The 20,759-nt window shown below is 49.5% G+C and overlaps 1 protein-coding gene across 2 annotated transcripts; it reads right to left on the bottom strand.

Annotated features, from left to right (window-relative positions):
* Window positions 1-14,634: 14,634 nt before the first annotated feature.
* Window positions 14,635-20,390, bottom strand: LOC148703241 (NAC domain-containing protein 7-like). 2 transcript variants are annotated; one of them, XM_088723784.2, is made up of 4 exons: window positions 20,045-20,390; window positions 17,432-17,616; window positions 17,054-17,325; window positions 14,635-15,667 (listed from the first exon to the last, which is right to left on the bottom strand). In XM_088723784.2, exons 2-4 carry the CDS (start codon window positions 17,589-17,591, stop codon window positions 15,095-15,097), a joined length of 1,005 nt encoding a protein of 334 aa, XP_088579910.1. In that variant the 5' UTR covers window positions 17,592-17,616; window positions 20,045-20,390; the 3' UTR covers window positions 14,635-15,094. The 2 variants fall into 2 exon arrangements, with proteins under 2 accessions (XP_088579910.1, XP_088579911.1); XM_088723785.2 differs by having other exon boundaries at window positions 14,635-15,663; window positions 17,050-17,325; window positions 20,045-20,369.
* Between the last annotated feature and the right edge of the window lie 369 nt (window positions 20,391-20,759).

The raw sequence follows: 20,759 nt of genomic DNA, 5'->3' as shown, positions 1-20,759 counted from the left end.
GTCGCCATCAATGAGGGCATTCTTCAGGCCGGGTTTCGCTTTCCCCCCTCGGACTTAGTTGTGCAGGTGCTTCGGGGTTTAAGAGTGGCGCCGACGCAACTGGTGCCGAACTCATGGCGCGCCCTGACGGCCTTCCAGGTTCTCTGCCGCATGCACGAGGTTCCCGCCACCCTGAATGTCTTTTGGGAATGCTACGGCCTGAGCGGCCACCCCCAGGACAAAGGGTGGTGGTGCTTTGCGGCGCGGTGAGGGTGCGGCCTCGTCAAGGAGGCTCCTTCCTCCATTCACGGCTGGAAGGAGCGTTTCTTTTTCATTGACGTAGATCCCTCTTGGGGAATCAGGGCAACCTGGGAGACGCCGATGAAGTCCCCGATTGGCCTATCGAGGTTGTCGAGGGAGGAATCCGATGGCGTCGCCGTCTTGAAGGGGTTGGTTGCCGAGGGCCGGCTCCCCCCGGTGGCTTGCCTTATTTCCGAGGATACCTTGGTGAACGTTGGTCTGAGCTCGGTCCCCACTGACCGTGAGCCCGCCACCATTTCTTTTTTAGCTCTTTTCTCCTCTTTCGTCTCGTTCTTTCCTTCAGTTTCTCAACCTCCGACCACCTCGTCCTTTTTGCAGAGATCGACGACGTCATGCGGTCGGACAAGGCAACGGTTGTTGGTAGGACGTCCCTACTGGAAGCAGCCCGGAGGAAGAAACGAGCTCCTCCGAGCGGGGCCCCACCGGCGAAGAAGTCCCGCCGGCAGGCGACTCCGACGCCGACAGACGGGTCCGGACCCACCGATCAGGGGGACGCCGCGGGCGCGGACCGGGAGTTGACGCTGTATCAGCCCTCCGATGCCGAGACTACCGTTTCTCCGGAGGCATCACCCGGGCGCGCCCGAGATGGACGGGTCGGACGTGATCGGTCCCCAGCCCCGCCTTCGATTCGGTCGGCTCCGGATGATACGAGGAGGGACGCGCCGAGGCCCCGGCCGAGCGGGACCCTGTCAATTCCAGGGGCGGTCCCCGCCCCGAGCATGGTCAACATAACTCTTCCCCAAGCGATGGGTAAGGGTAAGGCTGCAGAACCACCGTCCGACTCCGGGGAGAAGTCGGGGTCGGCCTTCACTTTCGCCGGCGCCCGAAACCTCATCGAGACGGTACTGCTGGAGAAGGACCGCAGGCAGGTCCGGGAGATGAGGGTCCCTGACGTTGGGGCTGCCAGCTGCGTCTGTCTCATGTCGGTGAGTGTTCTTTTGGTCGCTTTCATCATTTATAGGCTCTGTTGATCCCCGCCTGACGCCCTCGTTTTTCTTATCTCTTAGCTCGCCCAGTACATGATCCGCCTGGAGGAGTGCTACGAGGAACAGGCGAGGCTTCTGGCGAGGGCCGAGAGCCAACTGAAGGCAGTAGAGGAGGGAGGTCAGGCTGCGGCGGGGAGGACGACCAGGGACCTCGAGACGAGGCTCCAGGTGGCCGAAGAGCGGGCACTCGGCTTCGTCATCCTGGAGAAACAACTGTTGGAGGCTCAGGAGCAACTCAAGGTTGCCTCGGGTCTCGAGGGCGAGATCAAGAAGGCGGAGGAGCGGGCCGAGAAGCAGTCCCGGAAGGCTGCCGACTACCGAGAGAGGTGGGAGAGGGCCCAGCGGTCAGCCGACAACGCTCGCAACCGAACCCGGTCTCTTGAAGCCAAGCTGGGCGAATTGGAGTCGGCCTTGGAGAAGTTCCGCGCGAGCGACCAGGAGCTTCATTCGCGCCTGGAGGAGGCTGAGGCTGCTCGCATTGCTGCCGAGGCGAAGCACAAGGAGGCTCAGGCTGATCTGCTGAGTCTCTTCCGAGGCGGATGACCGGATTGTGGCGAAGGTCTTGGAGGCGAAGGCTCAGATTATGGAGCGGGCAGAGGCGGCGCTGGCCGAGAAGAGTGCGGAGATCGGGCGTCAGGCGGTACAGGCTTATCGTCAGTCCGCCGAGTTCACCCGTGATATGTCGGAGGCGGTACAGGCCTATCGTCAGTCCGACGAGTTCGTCCGTGACATGTCGGACGCGGGGTCCGACTCCTTTGTCTTAGGCTTCGAGGAAGGCCTGGCAAGGGTGTCGGCTAAGTACCCCAAAATTGACCTGAGTGGGATCTCCCTTCTCGACTCCCCTCCGACGCCATTGCCTGCTGCTTCTCCAACCGTCTCCCTACCCCCTGCGGACGTGCCCGGCGTTCCCGACCCGGGGGTTCCTCCAAGCTGACCTTCTGTATTTTTGTTCTTTCCTTTGTGTGTTGGCGTTTTGCCAAGTTGTATGGGTCTCGGCCCTGAAACAATGAAAGTTAATGCAAATAGAGTTTCTTCATTTCACTTTCGTCCTTCTTCTTTTTAACTCTTGGTAGCGTCTCGCTGACTTCCGACTCTTGAAATTCTTCTGGCGCTAGGCTAGGTATCTGAGGGTTAGGCCTCAGGGAATTCTTCCGGCGCTAAGCCAGGCATCCGAGGGTTAGGCCTCAGGAACTTCTTCCGGCGCTAAGCCAGTCATCCGAGGGTTAGGCCTCAGGAACTTCTTCCGGCGCTAAGCCAGTCATCCGAGGGTTAGGCCTCAGGAACTTCTTCCGGCGCTAAGCCAGGCATCCGAGGGTTAGGCCTCATGAACTTCTTCCGGCGCTAAGCCAGGCATCCGAGGGTTAGGCCTCAGGAACTTCTTCCGGCGCTAAGCCAGGCATCCGAGGGTTAGGCCTCAGGAACTTCTTCCGGCGCTAAGCCAGGCATCCGAGGGTTAGGCCTCAGGAAATTCCGCTCGTTGGTCGACCAAGGCTGGCGCAAGCCGAGGCGACCGGTCGGGGCTTCAGGCTAGTCTGCTCCCGGGATGTTCATCGGGTTAGCCTGGCATCCGAGGGCCGAGCCTCGGGAGATTCCACTCGTTGGTCGGCCAAGGCTGGCGCAAGCCGAGGCGACCGGTCGGGGCTTCAGGCTAGTCTGCTCCCGGGATGACCATCGGGTTAGCCTGGCATCCGAGGGCCAAGCCTCGGGAGATTCCGCTCGTTGGTCGGCCAAGGCTGGCGCAAGCCGAGGCGACCGGTCGGGGCTTCAGGCTAGTCTGCTCCCGGGATGATCATCGGGTTAGCCTGGCATCCGAGGGCCGAGCCTCGGAAAATTCCGCTCGTTGGTCGGCCAAGGCTGGCGCAAGCCGAGGCGACCGGTCGGGGCTTCAGGCTAGTCTGCTCCCGGGATGATCATCGGGTTAGCCTGGCATCCGAGGGCCGAGCCTCGAAAAATTCCGCTCGTTGGTCGGCCAAGGCTGGCGCAAGCCGAGGCGACCGGTCGGGGCTTCAGGCTAGTCTGCTTCCGGGATGTTCATCGGGTTAGCCTGGCATCCGAGGGCCGAGCCTCGGGAGATTCCACTCGTTGGTCGGCCAAGGCTGGCGCAAGCCGAGGCGATCGGTCGGGGCTTCAGGCTAGTCTGCTCCCGGGATGACCATCGGGTTAGCCTGGCATCCGAGGGCCGAGCCTCGGGAGATTCCGCTCGTTGGTCGGCCAAGGCTGGCGCAAGCCGAGGCGACCGGTCGGGGCTTCAGGCTAGTCTGCTCCCGGGATGATCATCGGGTTAGCCTGGCATCCGAGGGCCGAGCCTCGGAAAATTCCGCTCGTTGGTCGGCCAAGGCTGGCGCAAGCCGAGGCGACCGGTCGGGGCTTCAGGCTAGTCTGCTCCCGGGATGATCATCGGGTTAGCCTGGCATCCGAGGGCCGAGCCTCGGGAAATTCCGCTCGTTGGTCGGCCAAGGCTGGCGCAAGCCGAGGCGACCGGTCGGGGCTTCAGGCTAGTCTGCTCCCGGGATGATCATCGGGTTAGCCTGGCATCCGAGGGCCGAGCCTCGGGAAATTCCGCTCGTTGGTCGGCCAAGGCTGGCGCAAGCCGAGGCGACCGGTCGGGGCTTCAGGCTAGTCTGCTCCCGGGATGATCATCGGGTTAGCCTGGCATCCGAGGGCCGAGCCTCGGGAAATTCCGCTCGTTGGTCGGCCAAGGCTGGCGCAAGCCGAGGCGACCGGTCGGGGCTTCAGGCTAGTCTGCTCCCGGGATGATCATCGGGTTAGCCTGGCATCCGAGGGCCGAGCCTCGGAAAATTCCGCTCGCTGGTCGTGCGCCTGTCGCTTGCCGCCCGACGGGATTTCTCCGTGGCCAGCTGCGATCGTGTTTCTCCTCCTCTCCAAGCGTCGCCTGGGGAACACCAGATGGGCATTAAATGCTAATTGAGGGGTTACCTGGGAAATCGGATCGCCAGTTGCTGCTTGCGAGGAGTGTCAGTTAAGCGGCCGCGATACGCACGTTCTTCGAGGCGGATGCGGCCTGGGCGCGAGCGGAGATATGTGGACCTAGGGGTACAGGCCACCCGGAGTGTCCTGCACAAAGAATGCGATTAAGGAGAATAACGCTTAGGAAATCGCGGGAAGATACGCCTCGAGAGCCGGATCGGCTTCGGATTCAATGCGCCCGCATTTATTGGAGCCACCCGCATCGGAACGACCGGAGGGCCGCAGTTTGGCTATAAATATAGGTGCAGGTGCGATGGAGCCTGCCAAGCCGGAGCTGTTCAGGTTGCCATGGATCGTGGGCCTCCTCTCCGGCGCATGGTTGAGAGACCCCTACCGAAGGAACGGGAGGCGCGCCCTTCGCGACTTCCGCCAACTAGCCGTTTCATCTGGGATCAACAAGGAGGTTCTCCCCGGCGGAACTCCGCTCTAGGCGTTTCATCCAGGATCACGTCTCCCCTCCTTGAAGTTCGGCCTCCCGATTGAGCTCCGCACCAGGCGCTTGATCCGGGACCGCGCCTCCATATGCTCTTCTCCCTTGTATTCCTTCTCTCCCCTAACACTGGGGAGGACCGGAATATCCTTTGGAGGTGGCGTTCCCCTGGAGGCAGCGGGAGCTTCGTCTGCGGCGGCTCCTCGTCTTTTTCGTGAGGCGTGGATGGCGCCTCTGGGTAGGAGCAGTGTGGACTTCTCCTTCGTCCGCTTCTTCTTCATCCGCGCTGGCTCTTCGTCTTTTTCGTGAGACGTCGATGGCCCCTCCGGTTGGAGGCACCCACTTCCGGTGGGATTGCAGCCGCTTCGGATGGAGGTTTCGGGATCCCAGATCTCCAGCTCCTCGGAGTCTCCACCTCTTCTTTACTTTCTTTACACCCTAATTCCCCTCTGGAAATTCCTTGTAATCACACGAGCACGCCGTTGTAACCAGAAATTATTGAAATGAAAAGTGTTATACATTTTTGAACTGTCTTTCTGGCATTGTCGTTCTACTGGTAATACATCCGCAGGTTAGCGGAATTCCAGCTTCTTGGAATTTCTCGACCATCTAGGGCCTCCAACTGGTAGGAGCCAGGTCGGTTTACCCAGCGAACCCTATACGGGCCTTCCCAATTTGGCGCTAGCTTCCCACCTTCCGCAGGTTGAGATGCTTTAGCTCGCCTTAGCACCAGATCTCCGATTCTGAAAAGCTTCGGTCGGACCTTGGAGTTGTAATATCGGGCCACCCTCCGCTGATACATTGCCATCCGAACCTGCGCCATTTCCCTCGCTTCTTCCAAGAGATCCAGGTTTCCTCGGAGTTGCTCCGAATTGGCCTCGGGTCGGTGCGCGGCCACCCGAGGTGAGGGGAGTCCGAGCCCCACGGGGACAACGGCTTTCGTGCCATAGGTTAGGCTGAAAGGCGTCTCCCCGGTAGGGGTCCGATGCGTGGTCCGATACGCCCAAAGGACATTCTCGAGTTCTTCGACCCAAGCTTGCCCCGTCCGACCGATTCGTGCTTTGATTCCTTGGAGGATTGTCCGATTTGTGACCTCGGCCTCGCCGTTGGTTTGGGGATGCGACACAGATGTGAACCGATGCTCGATCCCGAACTCCTCGCAGAAGTCACGGAAATGCTTGTTGTTGAACTGTCGGCCATTATCCGAGATGAGGACCCGAGGTACCCCAAATCGGACAATGATGTTCTTCTTCACGAACTTCCGGACTTGCGCCTCCGTGATAGTGGCCAGCGGCTCTGCCTCCACCCACTTGGTGAAGTAGTCGATTGCAACAATCAAAAATTTCCGCTGAGCTGAAGCGACGGGGAATGGTCCGAGGATATCCATTCCCCACTGGGCGAAGGGCCAGGGTGCAGTGATTGGTGCCAAGGGGACAGAAGGGACTCTCTGGACGTTGGCGTGGCGCTGGCAGGCGTCACATTTCCGTACATGATCCTTTGAGTCCTCCAACAAGGTAGGCCAATAATAGCCTTGCCTCATGATCTTGTGCGCCAAGGACCTAGCCCCCAAGTGTGATCCGCAAACGCCTTCGTGGACTTCGCCGAGGACGTAGGCCGCTTCCGAGGGGCGGAGGCACTTTAAGAGGGGGGCGGTGAACGAGGTCCGATACAGCCTCCCTTCATAGAGTACGTAGTGGGCGGACTTCATAACAAGTCGCCGAGCTTGATCTTCGTCTTCAAGGAGGATCCCTTCGGCGAGGTAGGCGACAAGCGGGTCCATCCAAGACGGCTCCGGATCAATCGCCATCACCGCTCCAGCCTCGCCGATGCTCGGGGCATCCAGGGTCTCCAGGTAGATCGCCCTCGACAAGTTGTGCGCGTCTGCGCTCACTAAGCGGGACAACCTGTCGGCCCTAGCATTTTCACTTCTTGGGACCTGCTGGATGTCGACACTGCCGAGGTCGGGAATGAGTGTTTGCACCTTCCGGACGTAATTCTGCATGGTCGGGTTCCGGGCTTCGAACTCCCTACGGACCTGCCCGACCACCAGCTGGGAGTCGGTGAAGACCTTCAGGCGCCGGATGCCGAGCTCCTTGGTGAGTTTGAGTCCCGTGACTAGGGCCTCGTACTCCGCCTCGTTGTTGGTCACTGGAAATCCGAACCTCAAGGCATACTCGGCTATCACTCCATCAGGGCTGGTGAGGACCAGCCCGGCCCCTCCACCTTCGGGGTTCGACGACCCATCGATGTGAAGCGTCCAAATCGGGAGGTCGAGGCTGGGTGTTTCCGGCGACCTAGGTTCCGCCTCCCGCACCGTACACTCAGCGAGAAAATCCGCAAGCGCTTGGGCCTTGATGGCGGGTCGGGGCTGGTAGCGGATGTCGAACTCACCAAGTTCTACTGCCCACTTCACCAGCCGTCCCGCATTCTCAGGATTGCTGAGGATCTGCCGCAGCGGTTGATCGGTCAAGAGGGTGACAGAATGGGCCTGGAAATAGGGGCGAAGCCTCCTGGTCGCGGTCAGCAGCGCGAAGGCGATCTTTTCAGCCTTCGTATACCGCGTCTCGGCATCCCGTAGGACCCAGCTGATGTAGTACACAGGCTTCTGGAGCTTTGCCTCTTCCCGAACCAGTACCGCACTGACTGCGGTTGGGGAGACCGCCAGATAGAGGTAGAGCATCTCCCCTTCTTGCGGCTTGGACAGCAGGGGAGGAGACGCCAAGTATTCCTTGAGTTGGTCGAATGCTGCTTGACATTTGGCCGTCCAGAGGAAGTCTTTCGGGCGTTTCAACACCTTGAAGAAAGGTTGGCAGCGTTCGGCCGATTTTGCCACAAATCGTCCGAGCGCGGCGACCCTCCCAGCGAGCTCCTGAACCTCCTTCACTTTGGTCGGAGGGGACATATCTTGGATGGCCTTGATTTTGTCCGGGTTGGCTTCGATCCCCCGCTGGTTGACAATGAAACCGAGGAACCTCCCGGCCGAAGCGCCAAAGGCGCACTTCGCTGGGTTCAGCTTCATGTGAAACTTCCGCAAGGTGGCGAAAGTCTCCTCCAGATCCGCGATGTGCTGGTCTGCATGGCGGCTCTTCACCAGCATATCGTCCACGTACACCTCCATGTTCCGGCCGATTTGCTCTTTGAAGATTTTGTTAACGAGGCGCTGGTAAGTGGCGCCAGCATTCTTCAGACCGAAGGGCATTACCTTGTAACAGTACAGCCCCCGGTCTATTATAAAGGCAGTTTTCTCCTCGTCCTGTGGAGCCATCATTATCTAGTTGTAGCCGGAGAAGGCGTCCATGAAAGACAGCAGCTGATATCCGGAAGTCGCGTCGACCAGTTGGTCTATCCGCGGAAGCGGAAAGCTATCCTTGGGGCATGCCTTGTTCAGGTCGGTGTAGTCGACGCACATCCTCCACTTTCCGCTCGCCTTCCGGACAAGTACGACATTTGCCAGCCATTCGGGGTAGCTGACCTCCCTTATGAATCCTGCCTCCAAGAGTTTGTCTACCTCCTGGTTGACCACTCGGATCCGATCCGGGGCACAGTGTTTCTTCTTCTGTTTTACCGGTCGGTGGGTCGGGTCGACGTTGAGGGCGTGAGAAATGACCTCCGGGTCGATCCCAGGTACATCGGCCGCCGACCAGGCAAACACATCGACATTGGCTCGGAGGAATTCCACCAACCGGGCCCGAGCTCCCAGGTCGAGATCGGCGCCGACCCGGATCGTCCTGTCCGGGCGACCTTCCTCGAGGGGAACTTCGATCACACCCTCGGCCGGCTCCCCGTGCCGCAAGGCCACCTCGTCTCTGGCGTCGAGGGACTCGACGCTTAAGGCTTCTACGGGCTTCTTCCCTTTGAGAGTTGCTAGGAAACATTGCCTTGCGGTCGATTGGTCACCTCGGACCTCTCCAATCCCGGCCGCCGTGGGGAACCGCATGAGCAAGTGGTACGTAGAGACCACCGCGCGAAGGGCGTTCAGTCCGGGTCGTCCGAGGATAGCGTTGTAGGCCGAGGGAACACGGACGACCAAGAACCCGAGCCGCACCGTGGCTTCTGCGGGTGCAACGCCCGCAGTCACAGGCAGCTCAACGACACCTTCGGCCGAGATAGCGTCACCAGTGAATCCTATGAGGGGGGTGGATGTTTTGTGCAACAATTGTCTGGACAAGCTCATCTTTTGGAAGGCCTCGTAAAACATAATATCAGCTGAGCTTCCACTATCCACAAGAACACGCCTTACATCATAGTTTGCCATAGTGAGGGAGATCACCATGGCGTCATCGTGGGGGGTCTGAACCCCCTTTACATCTTCATCACAAAAGGTGATTACATTACCGACCCTCTGCCTCTTTGCGACGGCTGCCCCTGACGCTTCAGTCGAGCCCCCTGCGTTCCTCTCGGGCCGGGGGCAGTCCCCAGTGATAGTGTGGATCACGCCCGCGACGGGTCGATTCTGCTCCCGAGGCTCTTGAGGGGCTGGATCGGCCGGACGCGGGTCTGCGGGGGGACGTCGGTCGTTCACATATCGACCGAGACGCCCTCGGCGGATGAGAGCCTCGATCTCGTCCCGAAGCTGGAAGCAGTCTTCGGTGTCGTGGCCGTGGTCCCGGTGATACTCACAGTACGCCCGAGAGGGCCTCCTCCCGGGAATCTTCTTCATCTGTCTCGGGACCGGGAGGTCCTCCCGCCCCTTGATTTCCATGAGGATCTGGGCCCGGGGAGTCAGGAGAGGAGTGTACCGGTTGAAACGTCGGGGCGGAGAACGAGGGCGTAGGGCGCCGTGGTTCCTCGCCGGCGACAGGCTTCTGCGCCGACGTTGAGGCGTCGGGCTCCTCCTCTGGCGTGCCTCTTTTCGCCTTTTCTTCCCGAGCTTTGGAGGGATCTCGGCGGCCTCCTTGCTCCGGTGGGCGGCCGCCTCCTCGGCGTCCGCATACTGGTTCGCCCGGGACAACAGCTCCGGGAAGCTCCGCGGCAGGCGTTTGTCCAGGGAGAAGGTGAGTCTGCCCTTTCGGAAGCCACGCTTCAGGGCTGAAAGAGCCACTTCCTGGCTCAGGTTCCGGACTTCCAGCGTAGCCTTGTTGAAGCGGGTAAGATAATCCCGCAAGCTTTCTCCCTCATTTTGCCGGACATCAAAGAGGGAGTCGGAGATCAGTCGCCGCCGGCTACTGACGGCGAAATGGGTGATGAAGAGGCGAGTAAACTGGTCGAAGGACTGGATTGAGTTAGCCTCCAAGCCGGCGAACCACGCCCTTGCCGGGCCACGGAGGGTCGCCGGGAAGGCCTTGCAGAGGAGAGGATCTGATGCTCCGTGGAGGAGCATAAGGGTCCTGAAGCTCTCGACGTGATCCCGCGGGTCCGCCGCCCCGTCATAGGGTTCGATCGCCGGCATTTTAAACCCCGGCGGATTCGGGGTCCGCAGGATCCTCGAGGCAAGCGCCGGCTGGGAGGAGATCTCCAAGTCGGCGAAGGGATCTTTGGAGTGGCCCTTCAGGACCTGGAGTTGTCGGTGGAGATCGTCCACCCGCCGGTCCAGGGAGCGCGACCGATGGGTGGGAGACAAGGTGCACCGAGAGGGGGACCGACTGGAGCGCGGGTTCCTTGAGGACTGGGGGGTCTGGGAACGCGCCCGGGCCCGCCTCTCGTACCCCGCGCAGCTCCGATGGGAAGGTCCCGGCAGAATGGACCGTGCTCGAGAATCTTCCTCGCGCCGGCGCTCCTCCCCATGGGAGAGGAAGGAGCGCGAGTTGAGGAGGACAGGTGAGCGCTCAGGGAGCAGCAGCTCCTGGGCCCGCTGCGGCGCCTGAGACATCACACCCTGCAGGTTCTGCACTGCCTCCGCGAGGGTGCGAACCTGCTGGGCTAACTGGTCGAACTGAGCGGCTTCGACCATCTGAATGGGGGGTGGAACGGTGGAGTGTTGCTGAGAATGTGTTGGAGACGCAGCGGCCTCCCGGCCGGAGGTGCGAGAGGCCCCGCGACCGGAGGCATTGGAAGCTCCACGACCACCTCGCCGTGCCATTACGATCGCTCTGAGATTCGGGCCCTTCCTCTAGCGCCAACTGTTGCTGGTGGTCCAAACCGAGAACGATTGGCACAGCGGTGTGAACGGGGTTCCGTTTGGGTTGCCTTGGTTGGTGTTGATTGCGCTCCACTTTCCACCGGGAAACCTGCAAGCAAGCCTCGCACCACCACTGGGGTAGTGGGGGCCCTCCGACGATCAAGTCAGAGGAGATCGGAGGAGAAGGAAAGATAATAGTAGCAAGTAGGAGAATGCTCTGGAGGTTCTTGCTTACCCCCCCTTCTCCCCCCAGCCGCATATATACCAGGCTGGGGGGTCTTTCAGGGGGGTTCGTCATCGTGGGGCACGATGGAACTGCCACTGACACGGCCGTTACAGGGCGTCGTGGAGCAGCGCTGGGTACGGCCGTGACAGGGCGTAGTGGAGCTCCGCCTTGTACGGCTGTTACAGAGGATCGTGGAGCAGCGCCAGATACAACCGTTGCAGGGAGTAGTGGAGCAGGAGGCTGCGGCGTGCCTCTGGGGAATAGCCTGTCGTTGTCGAGAGATGTCCGACTCGGGGTCGGGCTGCGGAGACGAAGATGTCCGACTCGGGGTCGGATTGCTGGATCAAGGGGCAGCCGACTCGGGGTCGGGCTGCGGAGCCGAAGATGTCCGACTCGGGGTCGGATTGCTGGATCAAGGGGCTGCCGACTCGGGGTCGGGCTGCGGAGGCGAAGATGTCCGACTCGGGGTCGGATTGCTGGATCAAGGGGCTGCCGTAGTCTTCCTGGGCGCGCGTGCCGGTCACGTGGGGCATGGTGGCTAAGTTCCCCCGTAACACATATATATATACATACACACATATATACATATATATGTATATACACACATATATACATATATAGATACATATATACATATATACATATATACATACATACATACATATATACATATATACATATATACATATATACATATATATATATACATATATATATACATATATACATATATATATAAATATCCTCCTAAATATCAAATTTTATATGAATACTCTTCCAAAATTATTATTTATATGTATACCTTTATAAACACTTATTTTGCTATTTTATCTCTTTTTTTTATTCTTATTTTTGCATATGTACCATGCCATCAACGCCGTTAAAAAATTAATGGTTTCAAATTAAAATGACTAAAATATCTTTACTGAGTAGATGTGCAAAAAAAAATATTTATAAAGCAATCGTGATGGAGAACAAAAAAGTAATTTCTAAATTTTATTTTATTTTTAATTAAAATAAATATAGTTTTTGTTAACAGTGTTAGTAGAACCGTTATATTAGGGGCATTTGTGCAAAAATAGTATTTTATGAAGGTACAGATATAAATATAATTTTTAAGAGGATATTCGTAAAAATTTAAATTTTTAGAAAAATATTCATGCAAAAAAAAACTCTTTTTTTTAAAAAAAAAATCATCTTTGATAGAAGAAAGGTTTATTGTCGGGTTGCATGTAACGTCCTGTGGTTTGCATATACGATCAAGTGACAACGGCAATACAGCACTTGAGATGGATGTGTGTTGTCCAAATCATTTAAATGGTTATGATACCACTTGATCAGCAGCAATACAACACTTGGGAGTTGGGATGGATGTGTTTTGTCCAAATCATTTAAATGGTTATGATACCACTTGATCAGCAGCAATACAACACTTGGGAGTTGGGATGGATGTGTTTTGTCCAAATCATTTAAATGGTTATGATACCATTCTGGTTTGAGTTCTATAGAATTTTACAATGCTCAAGTTGGCAAGTTTTAAGGATAAATGACCACATCATTGTTTAACACCAGCCATGGTCATGAAAGGCACTATATCATTGTTTTTAGAGTAAACTTATGATATCAAGAAACATAAACTTTTGGTAAATATTATTTGGAAAGGTTGTTGCAGAATCTAAATGTTTCTATCATGAAAAAGAATTAGCGTGTGCACGTTTTCGAGAAAATAAACCTCAACCTAAATGTCAATTTAGTATGAAATAATCCTGCTAGTCTGCGACCCCTTTCACTCTGAAAAAAACACAACCATTTTACTCCAAACATTTTATTAAAATAATATCATGTTCTCCTTGCGTGCATGTGTGCCTATATATATATATGAAATGACCGTAACAACTCTAAAACCATCAAGCTTCCATTTTCTTACAGTCTCTAAGAAAGGGAGAGTAGAGAGAGAGGGGAGAGCTCCTAACAAGAAAAAATTTTGTATGAAACCCGTTTTCCTCTCCCAATAAAAAAATATTCTGTGGGCTGCCTTACTTGCATCATCTTTTTATTTTTTTTCATTCTAAGAAAAAAATACTACTTTTTTTCCAAATACCTTGCATGATACAATGTTTTTGCCTTCTAATGTCATGAAGCATTCTTGAAACCTTTCCTGTATCAACTACCATTAGGCCCTAGTTTACCATAGCTAAGTATTCCAACTCCAAACTCAGCAACGCTCCACTCTTGATTGTTCCCACAACAACTATTTCTTAAAGAATCGATCCTTCATATACCCTTTTTATGGGAGCATGATCTTGCTTGGCCCAAAGGTTTTACCTTTTTTCTAGTTGGTTGTGAGAATGTTGTGAGGCTCTGACTATCTATACCACCTCTCACTTGCATTGCCCGACTTGCTCTTGTAAGTCCAGTGACCTGACAGCCCTTGATTTAAGGAACATGTTTCTCTTTTCCTAGATGGCTAACAGAGTTATCATGAACTTGGTCTTAGAAGGGGAACTATGCTTGAATAGTTTTATGACTTTTTTATTGTTCCTACTAGTATTGATCTCAAAGTTCTCCTTTGCTCCCTTAAGATGGTAACGATCTGCTATCCACTCAAGTGTTCTAGTAGAGAATGGAACTTTATCATCACACTGAATTAATGTCATAAGAAGACCTAAATTTTGAATATTTTAAAATCATTTTTCGTTTAAGCCTTTAGGCTGCTATTGGAACATTCCTGCAGTTTCAAACTTTCAAAAATATATATATATAGTTTTTCCTAGTTGGTTTTACTTATTTTGCCAATTTTAAGCCCGAGGAGTTGGAGATAATTAATATTGCAGTCAAAGCTGTCAACTTTCTACGCATTTTCTCGTGGCTTCTCTTGCACATTTCAACAATTGCAGCCACATTGAGTCATTTCATCCTTATTTTGAATTAAAATGGAAGAAACTTGCTTGCAAGAAATCTTCCCTCCATCAGCATTCACTTTCTTAAAAGTCAACTAATGCTATCTAAGTTTCGAGAAAATGAAGGCATTTTTTGGTTTTTCTCCACGATACTTAGGTTACAGAACTAAGAGGAGTGAACATTTAAAAGTTTGGGAGATATTTTCGGCTCTTATGTCACCGGTCCATGCACTATGCCCATAAAAAGAAGAAAAACAGCCCAAATTTGTGCATGGAAAGGTGGATCATTTTGACCCTCCCCTGCAAGTTCAAAGATCAGATATTTGTCAAGAGAATGAGTACAAACAGCAGAAGCCAGTACCTCGTAGGATACTGTCTCTTGGCATTTATATAATATATTTCTCCTTCTAAAGGAATCTAAAGTTTTTTATTAGCTTAGATTGCAAACAGGAGTCTATATCGCATGAGATATAGCATATAAAGTCACTTCGTATCGCCTTCACAATTTAACCCACAGCATGCATACCATGAATTCTCATCCTTACTGTTCATTAAGATTTAGATACTATTGCCAATAAATATATCATAAGTTCTCAGATTAAATTGTTTCGTCCACATTGGCCATTTTATCAAGTGCGCATTGATTGTTGGCATCTCTATCAAAGAACAATAAAAGGGACAAGCAGAAAAACAATGACAAAAGCTCAAAGTAACAATTTAAATGATTTAGATTCACTGGAAGAAAATTTCTAGGCAAAAATTGTTTCAATTGAAAAAGAAAAAAGTTGCTTGATCCAATTCCATTTCGATTAAAATTAAAAAGAAATACATCTACCGATTTTGTCGATATTAATTTGTTGACAGCCTACATGGCTGTCCGGCAATGGACTACATAATAAAGTCCATTACTGCCTGAAAGACACCTCCTCCCTGGAGTGCCGAGCCAGTTACCGAAACCCCCGGCCTTGCCATCCATCTATTACTTTATTAACAGCAGAATTCTCCTTGTCGAACTAGCTTGGGGATATTAACCCATATTACAAAGGTTGGATGCAACCCCAAATGCTCCAATTTTTTGAATATTTTGTACAGAAACCTTCATTATAATAGCTTGTCCATTGGCTTAATGCTACAAGTCCTATGATCAGTATGTGTGTATATATATATATATATGTATGTATGTATAGCCCCATTGGTATACAGTCTTCACTTCCATAGATTGATTTGCCCACTGGAGGTGGATGTTGAAGCATATTCTACTGTGGCTTCTTTCTTGTCAGAAAGATGAAAGACTTGGGCTGGATTGGAGTAGTTAGGTTCTTTGGAGACAACATCGTGGCTAAGCTGAGACGCCACAAACTTGTCAAGAACCCTCCAATCAGTCACCTGCTCCGCTGATTGATCGGTGCTTCCACTGCTATTATAGATTGAGATAATCTGAAGCTGGCGACCATGTTGCATTGGTTCTTCAGGCCTGATTGTAGATGACTGGAGATCACATGCATGGTTAACATTATTGGGAAGCTTGGGGCTCTCGAGTTGAGGGAGCTGAAGGAACGAGTCATTCGGCATGAGGTGAGGCAGATCTTGCTCTGGTTTGCAAGAATAGAGATGGTGATGGTAGGCCATGTCGGGCCGGGGAGCTATCTGCTTTGCAGAATCTAGATCCTGCATGAAAGAGGACTGCTCATCATACCAACGTGGCGACTCATGCTCGCTCACTCCTCTCATCGCTGTTACTCTCTTCTTAAACACCCTGCAGACCACCCATCCCTCTTCCTGGAAAAAAATGTAATAGAGTCAAGGAAGCTGCAGCTAACAGTCTCAAAGGAAAATATGCATTGGAAAAGATTGCACTTGCTGGTTTATCTGGAGGAAAACGCAGTCAGTGACATCCTCAAGAGACCCATCTATACGACCAAAGTTTTATGAAAGATTTGGCTACTGATATTTAGTGATTATACTAGGAAAATGCTTTAAGAGATTCCTGTATGAAAATGATATTCCTTCCACAATGTGAATGTGTAACTGATAATGTTTGATTAAGTAGTCATGCTTATTCCTCACAAAAGCATATCAACATCCATTACTTACTTATTATCTGATTTTAAAAGTCTTAGTATTTACATATCCAAAAAATTAAAAAACAAAGAAGTCTGGTAGTATTCCACCTTTGTTTCAAGAACCTGATAATATGCGAGTATAACAGTACCACATATATTGCAGATACTCCTCCAGTCATCAAAACAATGAACAACATGTGATCGGTTAGTTGATGAAGTAGTTGTTTTATACTGCTTGATCAAATAATGATCAATTATTTATCACAAAATCATCAGCATTCATTATTTATTTAGAGTGTTGATTAATTTTTAAAGTCCTAGCAGTACATATATTTCTTAAAAAAACAGAGAGAGAAGTGTCAGTAGTATTTGACATTTGTCTAGAGAACCTAATAATAAATTATTATAATTACACCATCTGTATGGTCCATACTCCTCTAATCATCAAAACAAGGAAGAAAATGTGACCATCAAATAGTTCATCTATAAACTTATATGGAGAATTTCATCAGCTTATCTTCAAATACCTTGCCGCTCTCTACTAAGAAGAGTTGTTATCTCCAATGTGTACTGTAATTGTCAAAGTGAATCCATCCTCTCTTTATATTTCTTACATAAACTTGATTATTGAATAATTATATTTCTTGCATAAACTTGATTATTGAATAATTATATTTCTTGCATAAACTTGATTATTAAATAACTTATAATAATAGCGATCATATGTTTGAACTCATGAGGAGAACATCAAATAAAACTTTCGACTTTGGAAATATAAAAAAGCTTTAAGCATTTAGCCACTCACTCATACTTCCTGAGTTCACTAGCCCGTGCTGATTAATATGTATTTCTTTGCAAATAAAATCAGGGCAGCAATACTATAAAAAATCTTTTGGACTATATTAGACTTAAAAAGTGTAAGAAATTGTTAGGTATTGGACTCTATTCCAAAGAAAATATACCTTCTTTTTGTACATATTTTCCTTTTCAGATAATTGGTAAGAAAAAGCAGGCAGTCCCAAGAAAATCAATGTATTCACTTTTTCCCTGCATTCTATCTTCTGCATATGTAAGCAATCAATTATCAAATAATTGAACTTGCCTGGGGAGTCCCATTTTCGTTTGTTTCAAGCCGATACTCATGCATGATCCAGTCCGACTTCTGACCATTTGGTGCTCGACCCTTGTAAAAGACTAAGGTCTTTCTCATTCCAATCAAGTTGTTCTTCGAATATATTGGCTTGTCCCTTCCAGTTGCCTTCCAAAATCCAGCTGCCGTCGCCCTATTAGTGCGAGTTCCAGTTGGATACTTCTTATCTTTATGGCTAAAAAAGTACCACTCATTCTGCTCTTCTGTCCCTATCTTACATTTCTCTGGTGAAATGAGCAAGATAGGCAGTGCAAAGTTGAAACAATAACATATATAAAAAACAAATTTTATTATGGCATAATCAGCATTAGACAACCATGAAATTGCTACCTTGAAGGTCCCATGGCTCAATCTTGTACAAATCAACATCTTTTATGACATCTAGGTCAATCCCTCTTGATGCTACCTTCTTTCTAAGATAGTAGTCCACAAGTTCTTCATCGGTGGGGTGGAAACGAAATCCTGGGGGTACATGTGAAAAAGTAGTCATGCTCTCTATGTGATGTAGTCAGTACCTGCAGATCATGTAAGGAGTACTGGTGATGCAGGAAGAAGATCCCATAAGAATTGATGTATATATAACTCAAGGAGTGCTGCATATGTTGCAATGTATGGTCGTGACTTTGCTCTAGAACCTAGCAGTGAGTGCCCAAAAATTCTGATATCTGGTAAGGGATTTCATATGACAAGAAAAAGAACAAGAATAGCAATATGTCATCAATCAACTAAAAGCTTTCTAACAGAATCAACATTTTTTACTTAATAAAATAGTTGATATGTGATTAACATACTTATACATTCATTGTAGTTCTTTTAACTTGGATACTGTACTTCCAAAGAAAAAGGATTCATGACATAATTCCTTTTAGTTTATTAATTTCATTGCATATCTATATAAGAGTCCATAAATGCATTACATATGACCTTGACCATGATTTTAACTTGCTCGACTTCCAGTTATTGCAATTGTATACTATTTAAATGCTGAAACATGCTTGACAATCCTGTCATGTCCTAACTGAGAAAGGTTTTGTGAATGCCTATGATAGAAAGAGAGTTCATAACTCAAATGGACGTACATATATACTGCTTGATGGTAATTTGTTGTGAATAAAAATGCAATGTCATTTACTTAATTGTGAGGGTGAGGGTGCCAAAAAGCAGTTGGCTATATATATTGAAGCTTATTATATCATAAATGTCAAGTAAATTAATAGATCTATCCAGTGCAAATGGAACAATTATTGCTTCACTTATTTCCTTTTTTTTTCTTTTTTTTTGTTTATATTTTTTTAAGAATTGAAATAAATTAAACACTTCATCTTCCTTTAATCCATTGAATAAAGTATTTCAAGATTTGAGTGGCCTTCAAGAATACTGACGACAAAACTAGGAATTATATTGTGTTAGAATTGAGTATTTTACTTAGTAGGCTAGCCCAAAATGCTTCCTACATATGAGAACAAATATAAGTAATAATTACAAGTAAGCTAGCTAAATATCTCTATCTTTTCTTAAAAACCATCTATCTAATTCTTTCTCAAGAAAATAAGCTATATAGCTAGACTTTTATGCCTCTTACTCATAAAAATTGCTTCATTGGGACAACATTGGATATAGTGCCTCTTTACTAAAAATATAGAGAAAAGAATTGTATTACTTAAAACGAATATTAGCTAACAGTGCTAATTAAAGGGCTTCACGTACACATTACAGGTTTCACTAATTTATTTAGAGGGCGATTCTATGAGGGTTATCATATCACTTTTTGAATCGCCTCCTATTAAGGGTAGGCTTCAACCTTTTCCATAGGATTGCTGGAGACTAATACAATTACTATTATCTTTTGAGGTTTTGCATATTTATAGAGAAGCTAATAGTCCTACTGACTGATGACGTTATACGTGGCAAACCATATGGGATTACTTTAGGGGAATTTTCAGCTGATCTTCCTATCTAGATTTGTAATATTTTATTCTCAGACTCCCACGCATGTATCTATTCTTATTTAGTTTAAATCATCCGATTTACCAAAAAAGAAAGGAATATTAGGTAATACTAGATATTTTTGTTAAACTTCAATTTTTCCACCAAGAAAATGCGTAGAAGCACCATACTCCATATATATTAAATACAAGGTAAAAGAAAATGTTGCTTTGCAAATACAATGATTTACCAAGTAACTCATAAGTGGCTAACAATTATGTGATATAGAAACTTCTCATCTTATTCAATAAATTATGATGAGTACAATTTAGAAGGCGTCATGGATGCATATCAACCCAAGTAATTATGTGGTTGTCCCCATGAATGATACATGACACTATATTTCTCTCTTTGTTCTTTTTTCTTCTCATTATAGGCTATTTCTGTACAGCCAATGAACATAGATCAATGGAACTCCTCCACTTTTTCAAGGCAACGTCTAACTTATTTTGTCTATATTGTTGTTTGAAATAGAAGACAACAAATAAATATATATACTAAACTTCTACAAAGAAAATTAAGAAATTCCTCTCGCTCATCCTAAGACCTCTAGAAATAGTTCACAGATGGAAACTAAATGTGTTATCCGTACCCGTTTTAGTAGGAAGGCATGCGTTGTTTTTTCAATATTTCCTTTCCTTCCGGGCTCCATAGATCTCTCATGTTCTCTGTATATCTTTTAAGCTTCATCTTTACAAACAAAAGCAAAACATAAAGATTTACATGCATACCCTCTGAACTATCTTAGATAAGATCCAATAACAGCATAAGCATGCAACAAACCATACCATAACTAGGCTTAGATTAGGATAGCTCTCATCGATCTCTCATTCATACATTAAACCAAAGGGACAAAACGGGAAGCCATATTATAGTCACACATCTAACACTGAGAGAGAGAGAGAGAGAGAGAGAGAGAGAGAGAGAGAGAGAGAGAGAGAGAGAGAGAGAGCTCACTGTCAAAAGAAGCTGAGAAACAACGTAGATGAAAAAAAAAACTCCACTCCGTGGAGCCTTGTTGCTAGTATGTGCAATGCGGCCGTCGTGAGGTTAGACAACGCTTGATCATCCAAGTCAGCTCGAAAGAGGTGGAAACTGGAGAAAGGTTTTGCTGCTCCTCCTTTTGCTGCCTCGCGTGACACAAGCCCTCGGGATTTGAGCGGCCGTACCTCCTCGTCCTCCCTCCCTTCCTTTTTATTTACCTTTCCCGAGGCCCCGCGAGCGATCAGATCCGAAGACCACCACCCCCGAAGAGACAGAGAAAAACAAACGCCAAAGACCGCGCGAGGAGTACAGGAGAGGCTGGGGAATAGGGCAAAGGAAGAGCGTTAAATAACACCACCCCAAACTCCAAGGATAATAAAAATATACATATTTGATAACTCTCTCGTTCTCTTTCTCTCTTGCTCGTTAGCTTTCTCTATCAGCGGAGCTACTGAGAGATACGGTGGAAAGGATGGATGGATTGCGGGAAAAGGCTCCAATTCCGGGAGGAATGGCGGGAGGGCCGGAAAGAGAAAGAGAGAGCCCTTTCCTTCCCTTTCCTTTGGCCCCGCTTGGCCGCAACCGCCACCCCCTCCACCCTCTACGGATAGCGACCAGATCGATCACAATATCCGCTTCCTTCCTCCTCCCAACTTCACTGTCCCAACCTCAAGAGCAAGGAAAACAG

Source organism: Phoenix dactylifera, chromosome 6 (assembly GCF_051530095.1).
Source record: "Phoenix dactylifera cultivar Ajwa chromosome 6, Ajwa_hap1_PhDact_Kaust_v1.1, whole genome shotgun sequence".
NCBI lineage: Eukaryota > Viridiplantae > Streptophyta > Magnoliopsida > Arecales > Arecaceae > Phoenix > Phoenix dactylifera.
Note: the sequence above shows the minus strand (reverse complement) of the source record. Positions and strands in the feature narration are given on the sequence as shown.